Source organism: Bos taurus, chromosome X (assembly GCF_002263795.3).
Source record: "Bos taurus isolate L1 Dominette 01449 registration number 42190680 breed Hereford chromosome X, ARS-UCD2.0, whole genome shotgun sequence".
In the NCBI taxonomy this organism is placed as follows: Eukaryota; Metazoa; Chordata; class Mammalia; order Artiodactyla; family Bovidae; genus Bos; species Bos taurus.
Window position 1 is genome coordinate 37,318,934 of NC_037357.1, and position 24,807 is coordinate 37,343,740.

Genomic DNA, 24,807 nt, shown 5'->3' on the forward strand with positions numbered 1-24,807 from the left:
CTTCATGACTAAGCCCCTGGTCTACTGGCCAGAGCCAAGAGCGGAATCAAGGTGACAGCTCCCGAGGCTGCTAATCAGCACCCTGCATCGAGTCACTTCTCCATAGTCGGATTAGAGACAAGTCTGGCATCTCCTCTTCTAGCCTGGCCAGAGGGGCCCCAAGTGGGGCAAGGGCGGGAGGCCCAGGGCCCCGTGGAGGGCCTCGCCTTGGCCCAGGAGCCCCAATTTCCCCAAGCACTCAAGCCTCCTGCCTTGGCCCCTTCTCCTTCCTCCCAGGCCTCCTTCTCCAGCTGCTGCTCATTCACATTTTGGCCCCACCCTCCTGGTCTCCAGCTCTCTCCCAAGAACCCCGCCCCTTCTTTCCACCTTGGGTCTCATGCAGGACCCCAGTGAGCTTTCCCCAGGCCTCGGGGAGCACACGTGTGCACCCAAGTGCTAGAGGACTTTCCAGGGCAGTAATCTGCTTTTGGCTAAAACGGGACTTGATCTTCTGTTAGCCCTAATCATCAATTAGCACCCCCACTCTGCAAACGGTCGGTGAGGGGTTGTACAGGACTCACTGCTATCACCTCTGCTCCCTCTCCCCCTTCCCCAGGGTCTGGGGGCAGCAGGTGGGATGGATCAGCTCTGAGGCTCTGGCTGGAGGCTCCCCAGGCATGTCTGGATGTCCGGCTGAGATGGCACTTCACATTCACAAAGGGCTTCCCAATGGCATAGCAGCCCTGGGAGCACCCTCTCCCCCATCCAACTGGCAGCCCCCTGAGAGGGTGGGATGGGTGGGGGCAGGCAGGATGGGTCTTCTTCCTTTAGACAGAAGGTGAACCTGGCCTGAGATGGTGGGATCATCCCACCCAAGACCACCCAGCCTGTCCATGGCCTTGCTAGCAACAGGCAGTACTGCAGCCAGCACTCAGAGGGAGCACAGCTCTCACATTCTCTGATGTGCTGATTCTTTGACACGGGTGGGGACAGGCAGATTGAGCCCCCTGCAATCTAGGCCCGAGAGAAAAGCATGGCCTTGGAAGTTGGAAGAACCTGGGGTGGCGTTCTTGGGATCTGAGCTCGTTACATCAAGTGCCGTCGAACACACTCTGTTCATGCCATGAACAAAAGCCCTGTCAGTTCTTTTGGGCATGTACTCAGGACAATTGCTGAGTCACATGGTAATTCTATTTTTCAATCTTTGGAATTGCCCAACTGTTTTCCACAGTCACTGTACCATCACCATCTAATTTTAGAATTATTTCATCACTGCCCAAGGCATCTCTTTCTCTAAGGAATCCCTCTCCATGCCCCTCCTCCCAGCCCCTGGCACCCACCAATCTGCTGTTTCTGTGGGCTTGTCTATTCTGGGCCTTCCACCATCTGAGATCGTTTGTGTCTGCTCCTTTCAGTTCACATCATCTTTTCGAGGTTCCTTCATGTTGTAACATGTGTCACGATTTCATCCCTTGTTATGACTTTATAATATTCCAGTACGTGGATATACCACATTTGGTTGGGTGTCTATTCACCTGTTGATTTGACTTTGGGTCAGTTTGACCTCTTGTGAATGATGCTGCCCTGAGCGTGTGTATATGCCTTCTTGTGTGGAGACAGGCAAGGCTGGAGAATTGAGCGATTTCTAGGTAACTGGTGCCCCTGCCAAGTGCTCAGCCAGTGGCAGCCATACAGCAGTGGGTGCAATGGGACAGCGGAGGCAGCCTGTCTGGAACATTCTGCAGAGAGGTTCGCTTTTGAAGGCACGTCTAGAGGAAGTCCTAGTCAAGGGTAGTCCAAGGAAAGTTGTGAGTTCAGGGAAGGAGAGTTGGACAGGTGGGGCCTGTGGGCACCTTTGGGGGCTTCAGGATGGCTTCTAGGGGTCCTGGATGAGCTCCCTGGTGACCAGGGGAGCTGCAGCTCTTGGGGAGCAAGGTAGGAGGGGCAGGGAGAGCCGGATGGATGGTGGGATGTCCATCCCTTCCTGGGGAAGGAGTCCCAGTGGTCCAACTCGTATCCATCTGGGCCCCCAATGTGGCCTGACCCTCCAGAAGGCTCCAGGTCCTGGCCCAAGGCCCCCAAAGTTGCTTGGAGAGGAGCCGCTGTGAAAAGCAGGGCTGGGCTCTGGACTGAAAAGCCTGCTGCTTGGGCCTGCCTGGCCTAGAGCAGGTGCTGGACGGTAGAAAGGAAGAGAGGACAGGGAAACAGAAGCGAGGGCCTGCAGCAGCCCCCGCAGCACCCTGGCTTGGAGTTTGGCTCCCAGCAAATCCCTCTGAGCCACCCCCGTGGGCTCACCCAGGAGCCAGCAGGCCCAGCACTGGGGGAGGAGGAAGTCTAAGTCCCAGGCCCAATTAAGAGATCAGATGGTGAAGGGTTTGGGGGCTTTTAAGGTGAGGAGGCCTGGGCTGATCCCACAGGCTGGTATAAAGTGCTGTGGCCCCCCGGGCAGTGCCAGGGCTGGCGGGCATCAGGGACAGGGCTTTGCAGAGCCATGGCCCACGCGTGGGGCCCCCAAAGGCTTGCAGGTGGGCAGCCGCAGGCCAACTTTGAGGAGAGCACCCAGGGGAGCATCTTTACCTACACCAACAGCAACTCCACCAGAGGTGAGCAAGCAGGCTGGGTTGGACTGGCTGGAACAGCCCTCAGGGGACACAGGCCCAAGTGGCTGCGAACGAGGTGCTGGCTGGCCACCCATCCACCCCAGAGAGCCTCTGTACCCCTTTGCTCCCCTTAGCTTTTATGATGCCATGAATGGGGGGGGGGTACTTTCTGAATACAGAAAGAAAGAAAGAAAGTGAAGTCACTCAGTCATGTCCAACTCTTTGTGACCCCATGGACTGTAGCCCACACCAGGCTCCTCTGTCCATGGGATTCTCCAGGCAAGACTTACAGGAGTGGGTTGCTATTTCCTCCTTCAGGGGATCTTCCTGACCCAGGGATCGAACCCAGGTCTCCTGCATTGCAGGCAGACACTTTATCATCTGAGCCACCAGGGAAGCCCCTAAGGACACCATCATATCGAATGTGCATTTTTAAACCACATTGGCTTCACAGAGCCTCTGAGAATCCCCGTCCTAGACTGCTAGTGCGCGCTCATTGCCCTCAACCCCATTGCGTCTATGCAGGGGCTCTCTTCCTGGGGAGGGAACCCGGGCCTAACTCATCTTTGCGTCTCCCAAAGCCAAACGGAAATGGCCAGCAGGAGCAGGAGGCTCGGGTGGCCCAGAGCGGGGTGAGTGCCTTCGAGAGCCTAAGGATAGAAGAGACCACGGCGGTCATCTTGTCCAAGCTCACCCTGGAGCCCTTGGCCCCTGGCGGCATGTGCTAGGGAAGAAGTTAGCTCGGCTCCTGAGGAAAGGTGCTTCAGCCGCACCAGACAGTAGAAAACTCTGTTGAGGCAGCTGGCATTCAGCCCTGGGCATGGCCCAGTCACAAGGTTTTGTCTGTCAGCCCGTCAGAGAGCTGAAGATGCCAATGACCCCCGGCCCCTAACTCCGCAGGTCCCTCCTTCCAACTGAAGACCTTCAGTTCCTTCAAATATGTCTCAGTTCAGTGCAGTTCAGTTGCTCAGTCCTGTCCGACTCTTTGCGACCCCATGGACTGCAGCACACCAGGCCTCCCTGTCCATCACCAACTCCCGGAGTTCACTCAGACTCATGTCCATTGAGTTGGTGATGCCATCCAGCCATCTCACCCTCTGTCATCCCCTTCTCCTCCCACCTTCAATCTTTCCCAGAATCAGGGTCTTTTCCAATGAGTCCATTCTTCCCATCAGGTGGCCAAAGGATTGGAGCTTCAGCTTCAGCATCAGTCCTACCAATGAATATTCAGGACTGATTTCCTTTAGGATGGACTGGTTGGATCTCCTTGCAGTCCAAGGGAAAAATGTCTCACTTGCCACAATTTCCAGAAGTCACACTGGCTCCTTGACACCCAGAGCAGGACCAGCAATAGGGTTCCCAAGCCAAACTGGTGGAGAACCGTGAAGTTCACATTGACCTGATGGTTTCCACCCCAGAATGTCCCTGATGGAGATCCAACAATGCTCTTCCTGGAGGCACCTGGGGCTTTGTCAATGCCCCAGATTTCCTTATTGTAAAATTTTTTTTTTTTTTTTTACAAAAATTCATGTGTCTAGCAAAATAGGAGAGGATAATGGCACTGGGTACCCATCACTTGTCCCCTCCACTAGGGTGTCCGTCACTTCTCTTATTTCCTCTCTATCCTGCCCACTAACCACTCCTGCCAATTTCTGGAAGCAGATCCAAAACATCACATCGTTTCCTCTGTAAGTCTTCAGAAGGTAGCTCTAAGAAGAAAGGACTCTTTAAAAACATAAATGCAAAGTCATACTTTTAGAAGTTTTCCCTCAATGTCCTTGAAATTTATTTGTTGAAGAAAATGAGTTGATTGTTCCTGGACTGACCCATGCCCTTCTGCCCAACCCCCCTCCCCATCATCCTGTTTCCATCACTTAGTGGTTGAGTAATCTGCTAAAATGGTGGTGGCAGAAAGGTCCTTCCAACAAAGAAAGGTGTAGACCCACTGTCATAATAAAGGGGAGTTACTCCTCATTCTGTGTGTGTTGCTCCAGCTGCCATGACAAAGCACCACAGACTGGGTGGCTTAAGCAAAAGAAATTGATCATCTCCCAGTTCAGGAGGCCAGTGATCACGGGCTCGACAGGGTTGGCTCCTCCCGGTGGCTCTGAGGGACACTCTGTTCCAGGTCCCTCCCCTGGGTTATGGTGAGTGAGTGAAGTCACTCAGTCATGTTTGACTCTTTGCAACTCCATGGACGGTGGCTACCAGGCTTCTCCATCCATGGGATTTTCCAGGCAAGAGTACCACAGTGGACTGCCATTTCCTTCTCCAGGGGATCTTCCCAACCCAGGGATCGAACCCAGGTCTCCTGCATTGCAGGCATATTCTTTACCAGCTGAGCCACCAGGGAAGCCCAAGAACACTGGCGTGGGTAGCCTATCCCTTCTACAGCAGAGGTCAGAGCTGATAACCATCAGATTTTCCTCACCCATCCAGGTGGCTAATCCCCCAAACCAGCCACCAGGGAACACCACCAGGGTTATGGTAGTCTCTGGTAATCCGTAGTATCCCTCCCCCAGTTTATGGTAGTCTCCAGCGATCCGTGGTATCCCTTCCCTGGGTTATAGTAGTCTCTGGTAATCCACGGTATCCCTCCCCCAGGTTATAATAATCTCTGGTAATCCATGGTATCCCTTGGCTATTGAAACACCACCCCGATCCTTACTTTCATTTTCACACGGCCATCTTCTCCTGAATGCATCTGTGTCCAAATTTTGCTTTTTTGTAAGGACACAAGTCCTATTGGACTAGGCCCAGCCTAGCGACGTCATCAAAACTTGATCATCTCTGTACAAACCCTTTCTCTAAATAAGGTCACATTCTGAGGGAGTGGGGGTTATGATTCCCACATGCCTTTTTTGGAAGGGACACAATCCAATCCATAGCAAAGGCCTTCAATCATTCATTCTTGGGGTACTAACTGTACATGCATGAGACACAGTCCAGTGAGGAAGACAGGACACGCACGTGCACAGCTCCGATATGGAGTTAAATCTCAGCTGGGGAATCTGGAAAGGGTCCTGGAAGGTAAGGGCACAGAGCCAGACTGGATGGTATGAACCAGCTGAGGACCCGGGTATGAGGGAGACCATGAGCAAAGATCTGATGACAGAATGATGTGCAGGGCACACAGGCAACAGCACCAGGGTGCCAAGGGGCTTTCAGCGGAGCAGGAGCCAGCCAACCACACTCCAGGAGTGGGTGGGCAACTCAGACCAGGGAGCAATACCTGGCATGGATGATGCTTTGTTAAGTTCAAGGATGCCCATGCAGGTGTTTCCAGCAGGTCGTGGCCTTGGGTCTGAGAGACAGAATTGAGGGAAGGTTGCCTGCAGATGAACAAAGCTAAGGGGAAAGACCAGTTGCAAAGGCGAGGGCAGGTGTGGCCGTACAGGTGATGAAGCAGCTGCCCGAGTCCTCTGCTCACTCTGTACCTCCTGCCTCAAGATCCCTTTGAAGGCCCCAATTACCACATCGCTCCCAGATGGGTGTACCACCTCACCAGCGCCTGGATGGTCTTCGTGGTCATCGCGTCTGTCTTCACTAATGGGCTCGTGCTGGCAGCCACCATGAGGTTCAAGAAGCTCCGCCACCCTCTCAACTGGATCCTGGTCAACTTGGCCATTGCTGACCTGGCAGAGACCATCATCGCCAGCACCATCAGCGTTGTGAACCAGATGTATGGCTACTTTGTGCTGGGCCACCCCTTGTGTGTTGTGGAGGGCTACACTGTCTCCTTGTGTGGTAAGTCACCTGGGGGCCTGGGTTTGGGGGAGACCCAGCCTGCTGCACGTAAAGGAGACCGTCATGTGGGCAAAATCACCAGAGGCAGCTGTGGGACGCAGGCTCAGCACATCTTTGAAGGGGGATGGACCTGCTGGGGAAGTTGGGCTGGGACCATTAGAGGTGTCTGCTCTGAAATAGACCTGACCTGGTGACATTCAGTTTGAGACCATATAGCTGGCATGGGCGGAGACAGACAGATCCACATAATCCCAGAACAGGGTGGCACAGGAGGCCTCTGGGCACCCCAAACGAGACTCCCACTCAAATCTGGGACACGTGCCCTTTCAGCTCACCTGTGTCAGTTTTTCCCTGGCAAGGAAGCAATTCCCAGGAGAGCTCCTGAGATATTGAAACTAGATCCTATGTCCCTTTCCCCAGCCCAATCACTCACTTCTACATGGCTCGTGGCTCTGCTGAGATCTCCACTGGCTGCCAAGCCCCTGTGTTCGTTGCTCTGTGCTGTCGGGCATCTGGATAGTGAGAATATGGTGCCGTCAGTCCTTAGAGGACCGGGACCTGGAGGAGGCCGTGAGGGAGCTGGATGTTGGGTCAGAAGGACGCGAGGGCACTCACGCCAAGTGGGCGAGGAGGGTGGGGTGCCAACAGCTAGGCTGGTTGGGTGGCCGGAGGCTGGGTGGGCAGACAAGGGACGGAGGAGGCCCAGGATGGCAGGCTGAGATGGGGATGAGGGGATCGGAGGGGGAGACCGAGAGGAGGCTCGCCAATAGCTGGGAGGATGTGAGGAAACCAGGGCTGGCTGGCATCCACCACACGCTGAGCACTAGGCAAGGCTGGGGCATGCTGGGAGGCCAGGTCTGCTTGCCAGGGGCCTATGAAGAAGAGGACATGGACCCCTCGGGGGCACACACCCCCAGGAGAGAAGCAAGGGCTGCAGGGTTGCAGCTTGGCATCCACCGAAGATGACAAGGAGTCCAAGGGCCCCAGTGCTCAGCACGTGCACCCTGTCTCCAGGCCTCCAGCCATCAAAGCAGCAAAGGCTCGCAGCTGCCTCCTCCCAGTTTTAAGTCCCATGGCCACCTGCTCACATGCCTGGGTCCTTGGCACCCACATCTATGTTGGGTTTGTCTCACTGCCCTACAGTGATCTCCAATTTGGATTCTCAAGAGATGAGCCATAGAAAGACAATAGGATTAGCGGGGCAGGTGAGAGGGGACCTGGTCAGTGACCTGAGCCACTGGCGGTGTCACCTCTGCTCACTGACCTAACCAAGTTCAAACCCTTTGGACACCGTGGGTAGCTCGTGCCAGGGCCCCCGAGTGGCTCCTCCATCCCGTCCATCCCACCTCTGTAACTGCTCAAGGTCTGCTCTCAGGTCACCAGTTTGGGGGGCCATAGAGTCCCAAGGAAGCCAATGATACTGAAATACGGTTATTGAAGTATGAAACATGACTTAATGACACAGTCCCTCATTCAAAGTGTTCATATTAAAAGTAGTTTGTAGAAGTATTCAGGACACCACTCCATGAAAGTATCAACTGTATCTGGCTGGAGAGCCCCTGAAAGGTCAACGTGGTAATGAATATAGTTGTCTTGGCAAATGCCTAGCACCTCTGTAAAGTGACAAGCCACAGGTGCTGCTAACGCTACTGCACTCGTGTTGGGAGTAAGGGAGGCCAAGTGTCCAGCAGACGTTGGTGGAAATGAACACATTGTTGCCCCATCCCAGCTCATGGAGCCCTGAATTCCACACACAGATTGCTGCCAGGTAGGCCGTGCTGAGAGGCCTGGGCTGAGGGCAGGCATGCCCACGGCTGGAGTGTGCCAGTCACCAGACACATCCTGTTTCCTGGCCTTGGCTGGGACAGTGGCACCTCAGTGTGGCCTCAGGGGTGTACGTGGCCATCAGGACTTGCATTGACAGTATCACGAGAAAGGCTGGTGGCCAGATAAAAGAGAGATGAGAAGCGAGGTGGGCCATGAGGCTGAACCAGAGCGGGCAAAGGGAGGCGGCTGCATGCACATCAGGGAAGGAACAGGGGACACAGGTGTTAGAGAAAGAAACTGACCAAGAGACCTGCTCCATGCACCCGAAAACACTTTTTGGAGAATCAGGTTTTGCAGGTATTTGGGGGGGGGGCGTGGGGGCGTTCTCCCTCTTGATCTTGCGAAGTGTTGACTCAAAGCCCTCCTATGTCTGCTCTGCCCCAAAGGGATCACCGGTCTCTGGTCCTTGGCCATCATCTCCTGGGAGAGGTGGATGGTGGTCTGCAAGCCCTTTGGCAACGTCAGATTTGATGCCAAGTTGGCCATCACAGGCATCGCCTTCTCCTGGATCTGGGCTGCTGTGTGGACGGCTCCGCCCATCTTTGGTTGGAGTAGGTGAGGAGGCGGGGGTGCCAGGAAGACAATGTGTGTAGAACAGGGCAAGGAGGGTCAAACTCGTCGTTCACTTTGAGACCTTGGGGCAAATCACTATCTGTCTCTGGGCCTCTGTGGCCCCAGGAGTGAAGTGGAAGTAGACCTGACTCCTCCTGAGGGCCCTTCAAGCAGGCCAGGTCTGCAGCTGTATGACTCTGCCTGGCTGCCACGTGGGCACAGGCCCTCCAAGCCTCAGCAAAGGTCTGTTTCTCCCAGACAGGAGCAGCTCATGAGAGCTCAGAGAGGAACACTGCAGGCTCGGGCCATGGGCACACTGGATCACTGGGCACACAGAGTCTTACCCATTCTGTCCCAGGCCTCTTTCTTGCACCTGCTAAGGGGCCCCCTTTGCAGAGGCTCCTTGGGTCGCAGCTCACCAGTGTCCTCATCAGGTGGATTCTTTGGGAAAAGACCCGAATTTCCAAGGAAGCGGCTCTGATATTTGAGTGGGCAGGATGGGACAAGGCTGCTGCATTTCTGTCTTCTGGTGCAAGCTGGTGAACAAGTTCTTTCTTCGGGAAGCTTCCATCGTCATGGAGGCGAGGCTCTGTCTGTCACCCTCCTCATACCCGCAATAGCTGGGATTGTTGAACACATGTTCATGTAATCCTCAGGGGCTCACAGCTGTTCTTAAGGCAAGAGGGTGCCCCACCTCCCCTTTGTAAAAAGAGAATGTGATGGGAATGATGAAAATGTTGTAGAACCAGATTGGTGATGGATGCACAACATCGTGAATGCACCAAACCTCCTAATTATGTGTAAAGAACAAAAGAAAGTAAAGTCACTCAGTCGTGTCCGACTCTTTGTGACCCCATGGACTGTAGCACACCAGGCGCCTCCATCCATGGAATTTTCTAGGCAAGAGTACTGGAGTGGGTTGCCATTTCCTTCTACAGGGGATCTTCCTGACCCAGGGTCTTCCTGACCCTTCCTGAACCTGGGTCTCCCGCATTGAGGGCAAATGCTTTACCGTCTGAGCCACCTATGTGTGTTTTACCACCAAAAAAAAAAAAAGAGGGGAAAATGAGATCAGAGATGGAGAAGGATTTACAGAAATCCTACCAAAGGCCCTCCTTTGAGGGGTGGTGATGAAAATGTCCTGGAAGCAGACAGGCGGCAGTTGCCCCATACCGTGTATGTCCTAGATGGCCCTGAACTGTTCACTGCAAAAAAAGTCAATTTGGGTAATGTGAATTTCACCACAATAATAAAAAAAAAAAGCCCAATAACCCTCAATCAAGTCATTCGGGTGCCAGGGTGGAGATCCTGGTCCCTGCCCATTTCAGCACGGGCTTCTGGCCCTTTTCTGCAGGTACTGGCCCCACGGCCTGAAGACTTCATGTGGCCCCGATGTGTTCAGCGGCAGCTCCTACCCAGGGGTGCAGTCGTACATGATCGTTCTCATGATCACGTGTTGCTTCATCCCACTCAGCGTCATCATCCTCTGCTACCTGCAAGTGTGGCTGGCCATCCGAGCGGTGAGCGCCTCACCCTCCTGGCTTCCCTCCTGCCTGCTGGATCATGCAGGCAGAGGGGAGCCACAGAGGACCGCACAGTCTGCTCTCCTGCCTCCAAACCAGACGTGAGGCTCCCTTGGCCCTGCCTGTACAGGGTGGGCAGGGATGACCCCCCTCTCTTCGTGGAGGGACCCAGAGCTGACCCCGGGGAGGGGGGTGGGGAGGAAAGCTAGCCACAGACAGCCAGATCCCAAAGTAAAACCTGCAAAGCAAGGGGTGTTTTCAAAAGGCTGCCACCCAAGGGCTCCCTTCAGGGGGCTGTCCAAGGGGTGCATTCACACCCTCCTCCCTGAGAAGCTGGTCCCCTCCCCTGCCACAGGGGAGCAGGAAATCAGAGCAAGGCAGGAGAAGGGCTTCTGAGAACTCTGCACTCCCCCGAGTTGCCCGAAACACCACACAGAAGTCGCGTCTTTGTCAATCAGCTTGGCCTGAAGGTGCCTCCGGGGCCTGGCACGCAGAGTCCGAGGCCTCTGGGGTGGTGACTTTCCTCTACAAAGCAGCTTGTGCCCACAATCGGCTCAGCACAGGCTGTCGCGGCTCTTTGTGGAGGGGAGGCCATCACGGCTGAGATAAGCTCCCCTCCCCCTGCCTTCAGCCTGTGATTTGCTCCCCCTTTTCGCTGCCCACCTCCACCCCCCATTGGCAGTCAGGGATCAGAAGCAACCTAGCTGACTTCCACGGGTAGCCACACACAACTTGGGCCGGGCGAGTCATGAGCTGTGGAATCCGGGCTACAGGACACACACCCCAGCCATCAATCACCCTTGAGACCTGACCATGGGGCAGGGCGGTGGGGGCGGGGGGACACAATCTGATAGGGGACTAGGGGAGGCTGGAAACAGCCTCATTAGCTCCTTCCCCGCCTCCTGATGGGAACCAAGCGAAGCCAAGTGCATGGCAGGTGTTAGCCAAGTTCCGCTCAAAGCCTCTAAGAGCTCCCACAAGACCAGCCCTGGCCAGGCCAAGCACTCCCTTAGGTGGGAGTACTGGAGTGGGTGGCCATTTCCTTCTCCAGGGGATCTTCCCAACCCAGGGATCGAACCTGGGTCTCCCGCATTGTAGGTAGACACTTTACCATCTGAGCCACCAGGGAAGTCAGCAGCAGGGAATCTCCTGAGATACCCCTCACGGTCCCCAGGATGATTCTCCATCTCCCCCAGGTGGCAAAGCAGCAGAAAGAATCTGAGTCCACCCAGAAGGCGGAGAAGGAGGTAACCCGCATGGTGATGGTGATGATCTTCGCCTACTGTCTCTGCTGGGGGCCCTACACCTTCTTTGCCTGCTTTGCTGCTGCACACCCCGGCTACGCCTTCCACCCTCTGGTGGCTGCCCTGCCAGCCTACTTTGCCAAAAGTGCCACTATCTACAACCCCATTATCTATGTCTTCATGAACCGCCAGGTAAGGCACACAGTTGGCAGAGCAAACTGCAGATGGACCCTGGAAGAGCCCAGTGATGGCTCCCACCAGGAAGTGTGTCTGCAGGAAGCCTGAAAATGACCTCCGGGAAAATAACCCTGGGAGGCTTGGCACCAGTGACCCAGCCCCAGACAGCCGTCCCTCTGGATCCTTTTATGTTCTGGGCCTGACAGTGGGCACTTCCTGCAGGGCACTATGTGTGCATGCCCATCTCAATGGCTGGCCTTAGCTGAGCCTGGAGCTCAGACACCCTAGGATTACCAGAATGCATCTAGCATACAAAGTACCCTGGGCATGTGCGTCTTGATTTCATAGACACAACTCTTCTTGCGAACTTAATCTTTCCATATTCAAACCCCAATTCTGACAAGGACACAGAGGCCCTTCTTGCCTGTGCTGACTTTTGGCCTTCTTAACTTTGTGGGTCAGTCCAGGCAGGACATGCTGTGGTCTTGCCAGATGGCAGCCATCAGAAGCTGGCATATTGAGCCTCAGCACTAAACTGCCCATGACTCCCAGACTTCCTGCAAAATTACAGGTGACCATCATCTCTGAAGGGCCATTTGCCTTATTCTTCCTTGAATCCATCATGTCCACTCCACTAAGGTGTTGAGTAGATGTGATGTGGCTTGATAATCAGAAAGGTCTGCAGGTCAGAATACAACTCTCCCAGGGGCCTCGCATCTCACCATGGTAATGTTTAGGTTATCGAGTATAACCAACACCACTATGGAGTCCCAAGGACTTCACACCAAGAGCAGAGCTCACCCCTCGGCCCCCATTTCCTGTCTTTCCCATGGGTCTCTTCTGAGGTTTAGCTTTAACTTGCAGAATCCTAGGCCATCTTTGTCTTTTCTTGAGCTTTTCCACTCTCCCCTCTGGAACTCTCCCTCCTCTACCGCTGTCTGCATTCCCAGATTCTCCAGGCTTTCAAACTTTGCTTTCACCCTTTCCACACTGTTATCCCTTCCTGTTGCATTCAGAGAGAATTTTCTGGAATGGAGCTCCACAAGGACATGAAATGTTGCTCTTTTGATTCAATGCAGATACCCCAAAGACACATGGGTTCAGCGTGGGTGCTCAGTATGTAGATGCTGAATGCGTGGCCAATGGATCCCTCAGCCTCGTCTGCTGGGTCTTCAGCTGAGTCTGTTCTGCTGCTCAGCCCAATTCTGGTGTTACTGACTTCAACAATTATGTTTTTGCTAGAGTTTTGATATTGGAGGTAGTCAAGAACAGGCCCCAAATATATAGGAAACGCCTCTGCTTTGTATTCTCAAAGCATTGTTGTTAACTCAGTCATGAGATATAATCTGGGAAATGCATACATCCCATTAGGGGTTCAGTAGCAAAGAGCAGAGGGCTTCCCTGGTAGCTCAGCTGGTAAAGAATCTGCCTGCAATGTGGGAGACCCCAGTTCAATTCCTGGGTCAGGAAGATCCCCTGGAGAAGGGACAGGCTACCCACTCCAGTATTCTTGGGCTTCCCTGATGGCTCAGACCAAAGAATCCGCCTGCAGTGCAGGAGAACTGGGTTCGATTTCTGGATTGGGAAGATCCCCTGAAGGGGCTCATGGCAACCCATTCTAGTATTCTGGCCTGGAGAATCCCCATGGACAGAGGAGCCTGGCGGGCTACAGTCAACGGGGTCGCCAAGAGTCGGACACAAATGAGCGACTAAGCACAGCACAGCACAGATCAGAGTCTTCCTGATGCCAGAAGACTCTTGGTTGAAGAGATGAGGTGGGCTCTTGCCTACCTAATCCTTACCTGGCCCCTTGTTGACAGACCAGAAACAAGACAACAGTCACTTTCCTTTTCACTAGAATGCCTCTGAGACTCTCCCAGACATTGGCCCCTTAGCTGGGATCATCTTTCGTCACTGTATATGTTTCGTGGGGCTGTCATAACAAAGTACCACAAGCTAGGAGTGTTCAAACAACAGAAATCTATTCTCTCTTGGTTTGAGATCGGGGTGTGGGCAGGGTTGGTTCTTTCTCCTAGGTCCTGACAGGTACCCATAACCTCTGGTGTTCCTCGAGTTGGAGATGAGTCCCTGTGATCTCTGCCCTTTACCTTCACATGGTGTTCTTCTGTGTCTGAATCCAAATTGCCTTCTTTTCCTGAGGACATCTGTTATTGGATGAGGCCCCACCCTACTCCAATATGACCTCATGATAATATGCACCTTAATCACATCTCTAAAGACTTATTTCCAAATAAGATCACAGTTACAGGCTCCAAGGATTAGGACTTGAACATATCTTTGGAGGAACACAATTTGGCCCACAGTAGTCACCATCAACTGGTCAATTAGATAACTCAGATAACCGAATAGTCAGGGATAGACTATCCACCTGTGCAAGGAGTAACTGGAGCCTTCCTCCATTCTCCTTGTAGATTCTGAATGTTTAAGCCGTCAGTTCAGTTCAGTTGCTCAGTCCTGTCCGACTCTTTGTGACCCCATGGACTGCAACACACCAGGCCTCCCTGTCCATCACCAACTGCCAGACTTCACTCAAACTCATGTCCATTGAGTTGGTGATGCCATCCAACCATCTCATCACCTGTCGTCCCCTTCTCCTGCCTTCGATCTTTCACACCATCAGGGTCTTTTCCAATGAGTCAGTTCTTCTCATCAGGTAGCCAAAATATTGGAGTTTCAGCTTCAGGCCTCCTAAGCCATCAAGGTGACACATAAGGACTGCTATCCTCACAGGGCCCCTCCGTTGCATTTAGCCTAGCACACTGGCCCTACCTGCTCTGCTATTCAATAACCCTTTCTGTCCTGCCAGTTTCGAAACTGCATCTTGCAACTTTTTGGGAAGAAGGTGGACGACAGCTCTGAACTCTCCAGTGTTTCCAAAACAGAGGCGTCATCTGTTTCTTCGGTGTCACCTGCATGAGTCTCTGCCAGCCCCGAAAACGAAAATGCCTGCCTCTCACCTGAAAATGGAAAATGGAACCTGTCCCCACCTCCAGGGCTTTGGCCCCCATCCACCCCACCTCCCCACCCTTGCTTCTCCATCCCTGTGAAATAATCGTAGTTTCTCTTTGCCAAAAACAACCATGTCACAGGGGCTGCCACGGCCATTTGGGGGCAACCGAGCCTCTGGGCATTGGGTCACTGGGTCACGGGAGGGCACGCAGGGTAGAGAAGGGTGCAGTACTCCAGAGATGTTCATCTTTTATAAGCCTCCTGTCTGCAGGTGGGAAAGAGAAGTGTGAAGCAGGTGGGCATCACCGGGCTGCCAGGGATGAACCAGGAAAGGCAGAGCTGAGCAGTGGCCATCTGGAGAGGTGGGAGGAGCTAGCAAAGCCAGGCCCTTTAAGGCCCCTTGGGTGGAGGCCGAGAGGCCCTGGCAAACCATCTCCACCTGGAGGGGACCCAGGCCTGCCACTCTGGGGCAGAGATGGTGTGCCACTTCTGCCAGGCCAGGGTGCTGAGCCCAAGGAGCAGGAGCATGGTGCATGTGTGCAGGCGCAAGTGCAGCAGCAGGGGGCAGGCACAAGTGCCGGACAGCAGGACCAGGAGCACCGTGGCCAGCGTCAGCAGCAGGCTCGTCAAGTGGCACAGGATGTCCTGGGGCCAGCTCTGTGGGCGTTCTGTCAGCCCCAGCTGAGTCACCTGCTGCAGAGCCTTGAGCTTGCCCATGCGATTCTTGAAGGTATCCATGACCTCCTACAGGAGGAAGACCATGAAGCTGGGACCCTGTGTCCCTGCTGCCCAGGAGCCAGAGAGTCGCAGATTGTGCCCAAGTTCCCAGATTGGCTAAGCCGGCCCCGGCCCCAGGAGAGGGCAGCGTGATCATAAAGACCAGGCGCTGCAGGGCACAGTGCCAGGCACGATCCCTTCCCTGGGCTCCGGGGGTGTCAGAGCAGACTCCCTCATCTTCTGCTGGCCTGGTCCCTATCACCACCTCCTTATCAGCCATTTCTCACAAAGGTCCCCCAGGGCTGCTCACCCAGATCTCCTTGGCTCTCTCACAGGACAGGTAGACGATTCTCTCCTTGGTGCAGGCCAGGTTCTGTTTGAGGTGGTAAATCTCGTCCAGGTGCCCCTGTAGGTGCCCATTCACCTGTCCTTCCAGCAGCACTTGTCTTGGGAGCAAAAGACAGTGACAGGCCCTGAGCAACCCTGCTCAAAGCCACACTAGATGTGGCTTCAGAACACGCCTTCCTCCTCTCTCCTCAAGCTGCAGTCGAACCCTGACTCCTCCTCCAGGTCGGTCTCAGAACACCCCAGATGCACATCAGCCAGCCACACACACATACACACACACCAATATTCATGAATCTTTTATATATATAGTCACTCTTTTGTAATGGCTTTACAAAAATAGCAATATATGAGAAGTAGAAATAGAGATCTAAACTGCCTGTGTATGCCATTAAATTCCATATATATATACACACACCCCCACCCCAGTGTTTCGTGTGCAGTAGCTCTTCCCTAAAAATCATCTGTTGATTATCAGGATGGAACAGTCTCAAAACTCCACATAACTGTATGACTCCATGGGTAGGAAATGTCCAGCATAAGCCAATCCGTAAAGACAGAGGAGGCTGGGGGAGGGAGGAGATGGGGAGTGACTGCTAGCGGGGATGGAGCTTCTGCTGGGAGGGGTGACAGGGCCCCGGACTGAGACAGTGGCGACTATGGCGCGGCTTTGTGAATGTGAGAAAAACAGTTTAAATGGGTGAATTGTATGGGATGTCAATTATATCTCAATAAAGCTGTTATTAAAACAGAAACCAAAATTGGATTGTGGTAACGGTTACACTGCTGCTGCTGCTAAGTCGCTTCAGTTGTGTCCGACTCTGTGCGACCCCATAGACGGCAGCTCACCAGGCTGCCCCGTCCCTGGGATTCTCCAGGCAAGAACACTGGAGTGGGTTGCCATTTCAACTAAGTAAATTTACTAAAGCTCATTGAAACATACGGTTAAAATGGTACATTTTATGGCATGTAAGTAATATCTCAGTAGACCTATCAAAAAAAAAAACACACAACATCACTACCTGTTGCTTACAGCCACATATTTAAGTAGCAAAAGTCTAAAAATATGTCTGGAAAAGCTAAGCGCCTAACAAGGATAGCAAGTGGGCAGAAGGGGGGAAGGTGAAGGGGAGAGTTTCAAGCAACTCATCTTTTAAGCTTTTATTTCTTAAATAAAATTTGAATATGTTAAGATTTGAGAAAGCTGGGGGTGGACAGATAACCTTGACCAAGTTATTCTCTGCTTTCCCTGGGTTTAGAATATTTCATGATGTCAAAAAACACTTTGAGGTCCCTCATTTGGGCACCAGCAAGGATGGGCCGGAAAGACACAGGCCAGGCAGCTTCCAGCTCTTTAAGGAAAACTGAAGAAGGCCTGACCAGAGCCAGGGTGACAATGCTGGATACCAGCGGGGGCCTGGAGTCCTGCAGAGAAGCAGAGGCAGGGATAGGAACTGGGAAGTGAGAAGTTCAGTTAGGTCCTGTTCAGGGACTTGACTGGCACGCCGTGGAGATGGTCCCCAGGCAGCTGAGAAGCTGAGACACTCATTTGTGGAAGCCAGTTCATCAAGAGTCAGTTCATGATGGTATTTCAAGGAATAGTCCATCAATCTCTGCCCTGTTCCCTGTTGACAAGAGATTGGTCTGACAACCTGACTAAGACTACCACCACAGAGAAGGGGAGAGAGTGGGGTGTCCACCCTGAAAGCAGATTCCCCCATGTCTGTCCTTCCATTCACATATGGGATGGAGCTGCAAGGACATTCAAGATATCTACCAGGTTCAAGTATATATTCATGAACATGTTCTTCATGAAGACAAAATTAGCAAGCAGATTCTTCATTAATGTATTTCTAAGAACAAATGACTATACTTTTACACACATTCTTGCAGAGACTGTTGAATAAGACAATATTAACATGTAAGGCTGTTCCCTCCATCTCCCCTTATCAGTGGGGCCACAGCAAGATCCTAGCTTGTGACACATCCCTCCCTTGGTCAAGGACTCCTCTCTGTCTGGCTCCTACAGCCACGGAGGTAGAAGCACCACCGTGCAAAATGCTCTTATGAGGGCAAAATGATGGTCAATCAAAACACCCCTCACATTCTTCCAAAGCTGTTAAGGCCACCCTGTCTGATAAAAATGGCCTCATACATCATTGCTGCTGCAGAAAAGTATATTCTTGTTCATAGCTGAGGATGGGCTTTGACAAACTGAGCTAGAACCTAACAGCCTGAAACATAGAGAAGTCTGAGATGGAGAGACTGAGGTGGGAAGGATGAAGCGGGCCAGATGGGGTAACCTGGTAGAGACAGAGCAACTCCTCCAAGCTCACGTGGTATATCACACACATCCTTAGAAGTGGAGGCAGCAGCAATGGTCACACACAGAGGAAAAGGGCATGTGAAGACAGAGCACAGGGAAGGGGAAGGTGCTGGCCTGGAAGACTGCAGTGACAAGGCCACAAGCTAAGGAAGCCAGCAGCCCCCGGAAGCTGGGAGAGGCTAGGAACAGATTTGCCCTTCCAGAAGGGATGCAGCCCTACCCACACGCTGACTTTGACTTCACTGTGCTGACCTCCAGAACTGAGAGAATCCATCTCTGTTGTTTGAAGCCACTAAGTTTGAGATACTTTGTTAGGACGGCCAGACGAAAGCCCTCCAACTGCATCTGGTGGGGAGAGAACAGGGACGCGGCTAAACAGCCCACCACACATGGCATGGCCTCCTACAACAGAGAATCACCTGGTCAAAAATGCCAGTAGTTTTGAGGTTGAAAAAAAAAACTGCACTTTGGTGACACCATCTAGAGTTCCCTTCCACTAGGTGACACCTGAGTTTAGGAGCCTGAAACTTCTAAGACTGACCATACCACCAAATATTGGCAAGAGCGTGCAGCAACTCAAAGTCTCACAGACTCCTAATGGGAATGTAAAATGGTACAATCATGCAGGAGACCTGGGTTGGGAAGGTTGATTCCTGGTTGGGAAGATCTTCTGGAGGAGGGCATGGCAACCCACTCTAGTATCCTTGCCTAGAGAATCCCATGGACAGAGGAGCCTGGAGGGCTACAGTCCATGGGGTTGCCAAGAGTTGGACATGACTGAGCGACTAAGCACAGCACATGCTGGAAAAGTTTCTTTAGATGTTGATTTGGCAATTTCACATACAAAAGCATATGTTCACAAAAAGACACGCATAGTGTTCACAGTAGCTCTACTCCTCACAGCCCCAACTGGTAGCAAATGAATGGGTCAATGCACTGCATTCACATCACAGAGCACTGCTGAACAAGAAGGAATGAGCCACTCCTGTGTGCAATGTGGATAAATCTCAAAACCATTACATTACGTGAAAGAAGACACAAAGTCTGATATAACATATGCTTCCATTTACATGAAATGTACCAGAACAGACAAATCCAGAGAGATGGAAAACAGATTGGTGGTTACCAGGGGCTGAGGGAAGGCAAATGGGGAGTGGCAGTGTCTCTTTCGAGAGTGATGAAAACGTTGCTGCTGCTGCTGCTGCTAAGTCGCTTCAGTCATGTTCAACTCTGTGCGACCCCATAGACGGCAGCCCACCAGGCTCCCCCGTCCCTGGGATTTTCCAGGCAAGAGTACTGGAGTGGGGTGCCATTGCCTTCTCCGATGAAAACATTGGGGAACTATTATTGATAGATGTACTTTTCATTGCACAATACCGTGAATGCACTGAATGCCATTGTACACTTTAAAATCAGCAATTTAAGCCTTTCCAGCAGTAACAACCTCCCTATGAGAACATGCCTCTTAAAAGGATCTCCCTCATCTCTCTCCAGAAGACAATAGGAAACACAAGAAGAAGCATCTGGTGCAGAGCCTCAATTCCTATTTCATGGATGTGAAATGCCCAGGGTGTTATAAAATCATCACTGTCTTTAGCCATGCACAAACGGTAGTTTTGTGTGTTGGCTGCTCTACTGTCTTCCGCCAGCTTACAGGAGGAAAAGCCAGGCTTACAGAAGGCTACTCCTGCAGACGGAAGTAGCACTAAAAGTAACCTGTATCAAGAAGAATGGGAAACCATCCCCATAAACATGTTTTGGATAAAAAAATAAAATTAAATTAATAACTTTATGTTTTGTCAATTTTGTCTCAATTGAAAAATAAAATAGCCCTCTTGAAAGCAAATACATATAACCTGTGAGAAGTGTCACAGAACTCTCCAGTTTGAAACCTCAGTCCGTGACATACCAGAGAAGACGTGACAATTGCAGGGGCCTGGGTAGTGCCCAGCTGTGGACACCGGGTGACACTTCATTGAGCTGAACATATGCCCTTGTGCCTGAGACTCTGTTTCCCCATCTGTAAAGTGGGCGCTGAATGGTACAGGTGATCAATGCTACACGCTCCCTGTTGTCACTATGACTGCGTTGTCTTCTTCAGCCCATTCACCATTTCTCTCAAGAAATCTGAGTCCTATGGACCTGCTTTTTTGTTTTTAATGTATACTAATCAAGGTAGGCTAACTGCTATAGCCAATGACCAGAACATCTTGGTGGCTGAAGACGATGCCAGTTTATTTCACAGTTCACTCGTGGTGGTGTTGGTATGAGGAAGGTGCTGACTTAGAAGCGCAACCTTGCACAATTCCCACAGAGTTTTGTGAGGAGGTAGTTTGCTCTGCTCCCCAGTACAGCTGGCAGACACTAATATGCTGTGGGTTAAGAACTTTCTAGAGCACCACAGTCCCATTGGCCTAGGCAGTATGGAAACATACAAGGAAATGCACAACTGTCCTGAGTTCTGGTCTTGCTTTACATAAATCCAACCTTGAAAAGAGGACTATAAAGAAGGCTGAGCACCGAAGAATTGATGCTTTTGAACTGTGGTGCTGGAGAAGACTCTTGAGAGTCCCTTGGACTGCAAGGAGATCCAATCAGTCCATCCTAAAAGAGATCAGTCCTAAATATTCACTGGAAGGACTGATGATGAACCTGAAGCTCCAATACTTTGGCCACCTGATGCCAAGAACTGACTCATTGGAAAAGACCCTGATGCTGGGAAAGATTGAAGGCAGGAGGAGAAGGGGACGACAGAGGATGAGATGGTTGGATGACGTCACCAACTAGATGGACTTGAGTTTGAGCAAGCTCCAGGAGATGCTGAAGGACAGGGAAGCCTGGTGTGCTGCAGTTCATGGAGTTGCAAAGAGTTGGATGCAACAGCGATGGAACAACTACAATAACCTTGAAAAAGTCACCCCCCAAAAAAACCTGAATTGTGACTGGCTGCCTTACTTGACAGCAGGTTGCCCCTTCATACTCCTTTAACTGCCCTTCAGGGATTGGTCCAGCAGTGTCAGTGCAGGTAGGATTTCCCTATGCAAACAGAGGATGACTGCAGGGCTCAGAGGAGGGAGCTTGGCACCTATGAGGGTGGCTAGCACCCCAAGAAGGGCTCAGTAGAAATGGGGATGTCCTTGAGAGATTGAGTTTGCCTTTTTTTTCCTATTAGTGGACCCTAGTCTGGTCTTGAAAGTAAAAGTGAAAGTGTCAAGTTGCTCAGTCCTATTGGACTCTGTGACCCCATGGACTGTAGCCCATCAGGTCGTCTGTCCATGGGATTTCCCAGGCAAGAATACTGGAGTGGTTTGCCGTGCCCTTCTCCAGGGGATCTTCCCAAACCCAGGGATCAAACCCAGGTCACCCATATTGCAGACCGTTTCTTTACTGTCTGAGCCACCAGGGAAGCCTCTTGGATGAATAAAATCAACCCACCGCACCAGGGGCTGAGGAGGAGAGAAAGCATTCCCTGGAAGGCAGTAATTTTTAGAACATATCACCCACGTGGGAGCTTATGCCTCAACTTAGCCATGAGCCCAGTTGATGGGGTCAGGGCAGACAAGGCAATTCCACTCATGTATCATCTGCCACTCCAAGAGGAACACTGATACCACCCCCGCCCTCCCCAGAGCCCAGGTGGCCAGGAGCTCCGCCTCACCTGGACTTTTCCTTCTGAAGGGACTCCAGCAATGCTTGCAGGTCAGTCAGATACTGCTCCCTGAGGCTCTGGTAGGACCCCTGCAGGCTCAAGTGGACCATCTTCACCTCTCTCAGCTCCTCCTTCATCTTCTGCCCCAGCAGGGCTCGTGGCTGGGCCCCACACTTGCTCTCCAAGGACCTCTGCTGCTGGCAGGCTGGGAAATGAGCCTGGAGAGGGACGTGTCTGATAACAGTGGACAGGTCGCTGGATGAGCAGTCTTCTCCACCTGGCCAGGGGGGCTCTGTACACAGAACCTTTTCACGGGGCTGCTTGCAGTTGTTGTCCAGGCTGCTTTTGGTCCCCAGCACTAAGTCCTTGGGCCTGCAGCCCTCCTCTAGCTCCTGCAGCTGCTGATGACACTGGCGGAGCCTTCGCTCAATCTGGGCGATGGTGGCAGAGGTTCGCTGGTTCACCTTCTCAAAGGCTTGCCGGATGTGGGGGGCCTGGTGCCGGTCGGCCTTGGATACCAGTTTGAGGTAGCCCACTGTGTTCTCATCGCGGCTGGCCTTCTCCACCCTCAGCTGCTCTGAGAGGTAGAGGATACAGTGCTTGATGCTGTCCTGTATGTTCCGGGTCAGCTCCCCATCTGAAAGGCTGGAGTGGCCACTGGGGCCATCCTCGCTGGATGACAGGGATCTGCAGGAGGGGACACTGGAGGAGAGGATGGTAGTTGGGCCCTTGGTGTATTCTGTCTGCATTGGGAGATAAGAATCACAAAACGGGTACTTCCATAAGAGGCAAACAATTGGAGAATCAGACTCATTGCTCCACCCTAAACAATACTTCCAGGTGTGAGCAGGTATTTACATGCCCTACATGCACTTCCATGTACATGCCTTCCATGTACTTACATGTGCAAAAACATGTGTGAGTACATGCGACACAGACTGGACATGCTTTATGGGCATGGCATACCTCACTGTGATCTCCAGGTGGCTAGCACACCCTCCACATCTGCCCTGTCTGTTCCTGAACTTCTCTTCAAAGATTTACCAGCTGTGAATCTCATTTTATAGAGAACTGTTATTGTGAAGCATGGAATAAACTCATTTCCCTCAACTCATACAGCTTGCTATATTGCTACTGCCAGGTGGACAGAAGGGAGAGGCATGGAGATTTGCAGCCTAACAGGTTGATTCCTTCACCTAATCATTCTTTGAACACATATTCCTGAGTCTGCCATGTGGAACAGAAGGCAGACACATTCTGTACTCTCATAGAGCTGACCATGCAGGGTGGATGGTTCTACTGTAACACAAAGGAGTCTCTTACATGGAAAGGGATAATAGTAAGCACACTGCCTTGGAGACAGAGCCCAGTTCAAATCCTGACACCACCACTCTGAGACCTTGAGCACTCAGAGGGTCAGATTTCTCACTTCTAAAATAAAATTGGCCATAAGAGCATAACTGGAACACAGGAGACCAGGGCAGAGTAGACAGTGATGAACTAGGAGAGATAGGTATGATCAGGACAGGTGGAGCCTCTGTTCTGTCCCTACTTTTTAACTAAAAACACCTTCATGAATGTGTTTGATCTGAAAATGCTCTCCCAGTGGAGAGCCAGGAATGATTATATTGTAATAGATATTTTGGTTCCGTGTATTTTATTCTATGCAAATTATACCTTAATCTTAAAAAAGAAATGTGATACCACTATGCACCGAGCAGAGTGGCAAAATTTAGACTAACAGTAATAAATCTCAGACAGGATATGAAACAACAGGAACCCTCCATCACTCCTGGTGGGAGAGTAAATGGTGTAAAACTTTGGGGAAAGCATTTGGTAATATCATGAAGTTGAAGACATGCATGCTGAATGGCCCAGGTACGCTCATGGCTTAGATGGTAAAGAATCTGCCTGCAATGCAGGAGACCCAGGTTTGATCCTTGGGTGGGGAAGATCCCCTGGAGAAAGGAATGGCAACCCACTCCAGCATTTCTGCCTGGAAAATTCCATGGATAGAGGAGCCTGGCAAGCTACAGGCCATGGGACCACCGCAAAGAGTCAGACACGACTGAGCGACTAACACACTAATGCTGAATGGCCTGGCAATTACATACTTAGATATACCCTTGAGAGGCAGGTACAATAATACTCCCAATAATCAACTGCTAGAAACAACCCACCTGGTCTATAGATCAAAGAATATGTAAGTGAACTGTAATATATTCAGTAATATACTACAGCAATGGCACTTCCCAGGTGGCACTAGTGGTAAAGAACCCACCTACCAATGTAGGAGACATAAGAGACATGAGTTCGATCCCTGGGTCGGGAAGATTCTCTGGAGGAGGGAATGGCAACCCACTACAGTATTCTTGCCTGGAGAATCCTATGGACAGAGGAGCCTGGCAGGCCGCAGTCCATGGGGTTACAAACAGTTGGACACGACTGAAGCAACTTGGCACGCACCCACGCATACAGCAATAAAAATAAACTACAGTCTTGAAAACATGAATGAACAAGTATAATGTTAAACAAAAGGAGTCAAACGCAGAAGAATCCATACAATATATGGCTCTATTCATATAAAGTTCAGTTCAGTTCAGTCACTCAGTCATGTCCGATTCTTTGCAACCCCATGTACTGTAGCATGCCAGGCTTCCCTGTCTATCACTAACTCCCAGATTTACTCAAACTCATGTCCACTGAGTCAGTGATGCCATCCAACCATCTCATCCTCTGTTTTCCCCGTCTCCTCCCACTTCATATCAAGTTCAAAAGCAGATAAAATGAAATGATGTTGTTCAGGGATGCATACAGAGGAAGTAAAGTTATAAAGAAACACATGGGCTTTAGTAGCATAATCATCAGGATAGTGGTTCCTGAAATTTCCACTAGAGCGAGAGAAGGAGATTGTGATTGGGAGAAACATGTGGAAGCTAGGGTGCTTGATCTGGGTGGTAGCTAAATGTGTGTTTACATTATCACTACTTCCTAAACTAAATGTTGAGGTTTTTGCACCTTTATATGCATATGCCAAATTTCACAATTTTTAAAAGTTTTTAAATGTTCAACACATGGCTTTAATAGTGGATTAGAAATGGCTTGAGAAACAATTAATAAATTGTAAAACAGAGCTAAAGAAAGCATCCAG

At 51.5% G+C, this 24,807-nt stretch overlaps 3 protein-coding genes across 3 annotated transcripts; 2 read left to right on the forward strand and 1 right to left on the reverse strand.

Annotated features, from left to right (window-relative positions):
* The first annotated feature begins 2,470 nt into the window (after positions 1 to 2,470).
* On the forward strand, positions 2,471 to 14,739 carry OPN1LW (opsin 1, long wave sensitive). Its single transcript, NM_174566.1, is given in 6 exon segments — positions 2,471 to 2,582; positions 6,030 to 6,326; positions 8,540 to 8,708; positions 10,060 to 10,225; positions 11,425 to 11,664; positions 14,477 to 14,739. Coding segments are annotated over 6 exon segments (1,095 nt in total). The 3' UTR covers positions 14,588 to 14,739.
* Positions 14,740 to 14,780: 41 nt separating this feature from the next.
* On the reverse strand, positions 14,781 to 22,495 carry TEX28 (testis expressed 28; the record flags this gene model as incomplete). Its single annotated transcript, XM_002699726.4, has 3 exons — positions 14,781 to 15,363; positions 15,647 to 15,782; positions 21,666 to 22,495. Coding segments are annotated over 3 exons (1,320 nt in total), but the record flags the coding sequence as incomplete, so codon positions are not given.
* Positions 16,287 to 19,710, forward strand: LOC112445148 (small ribosomal subunit protein eS27-like). Its single transcript, XM_024988740.1, has 2 exons — positions 16,287 to 16,343; positions 19,480 to 19,710. The coding sequence occupies exons 1-2, from the start codon at positions 16,287 to 16,289 to the stop codon at positions 19,708 to 19,710; spliced, it is 288 nt and encodes a 95-aa protein (XP_024844508.1).
* Positions 22,496 to 24,807: the final 2,312 nt, after the last annotated feature.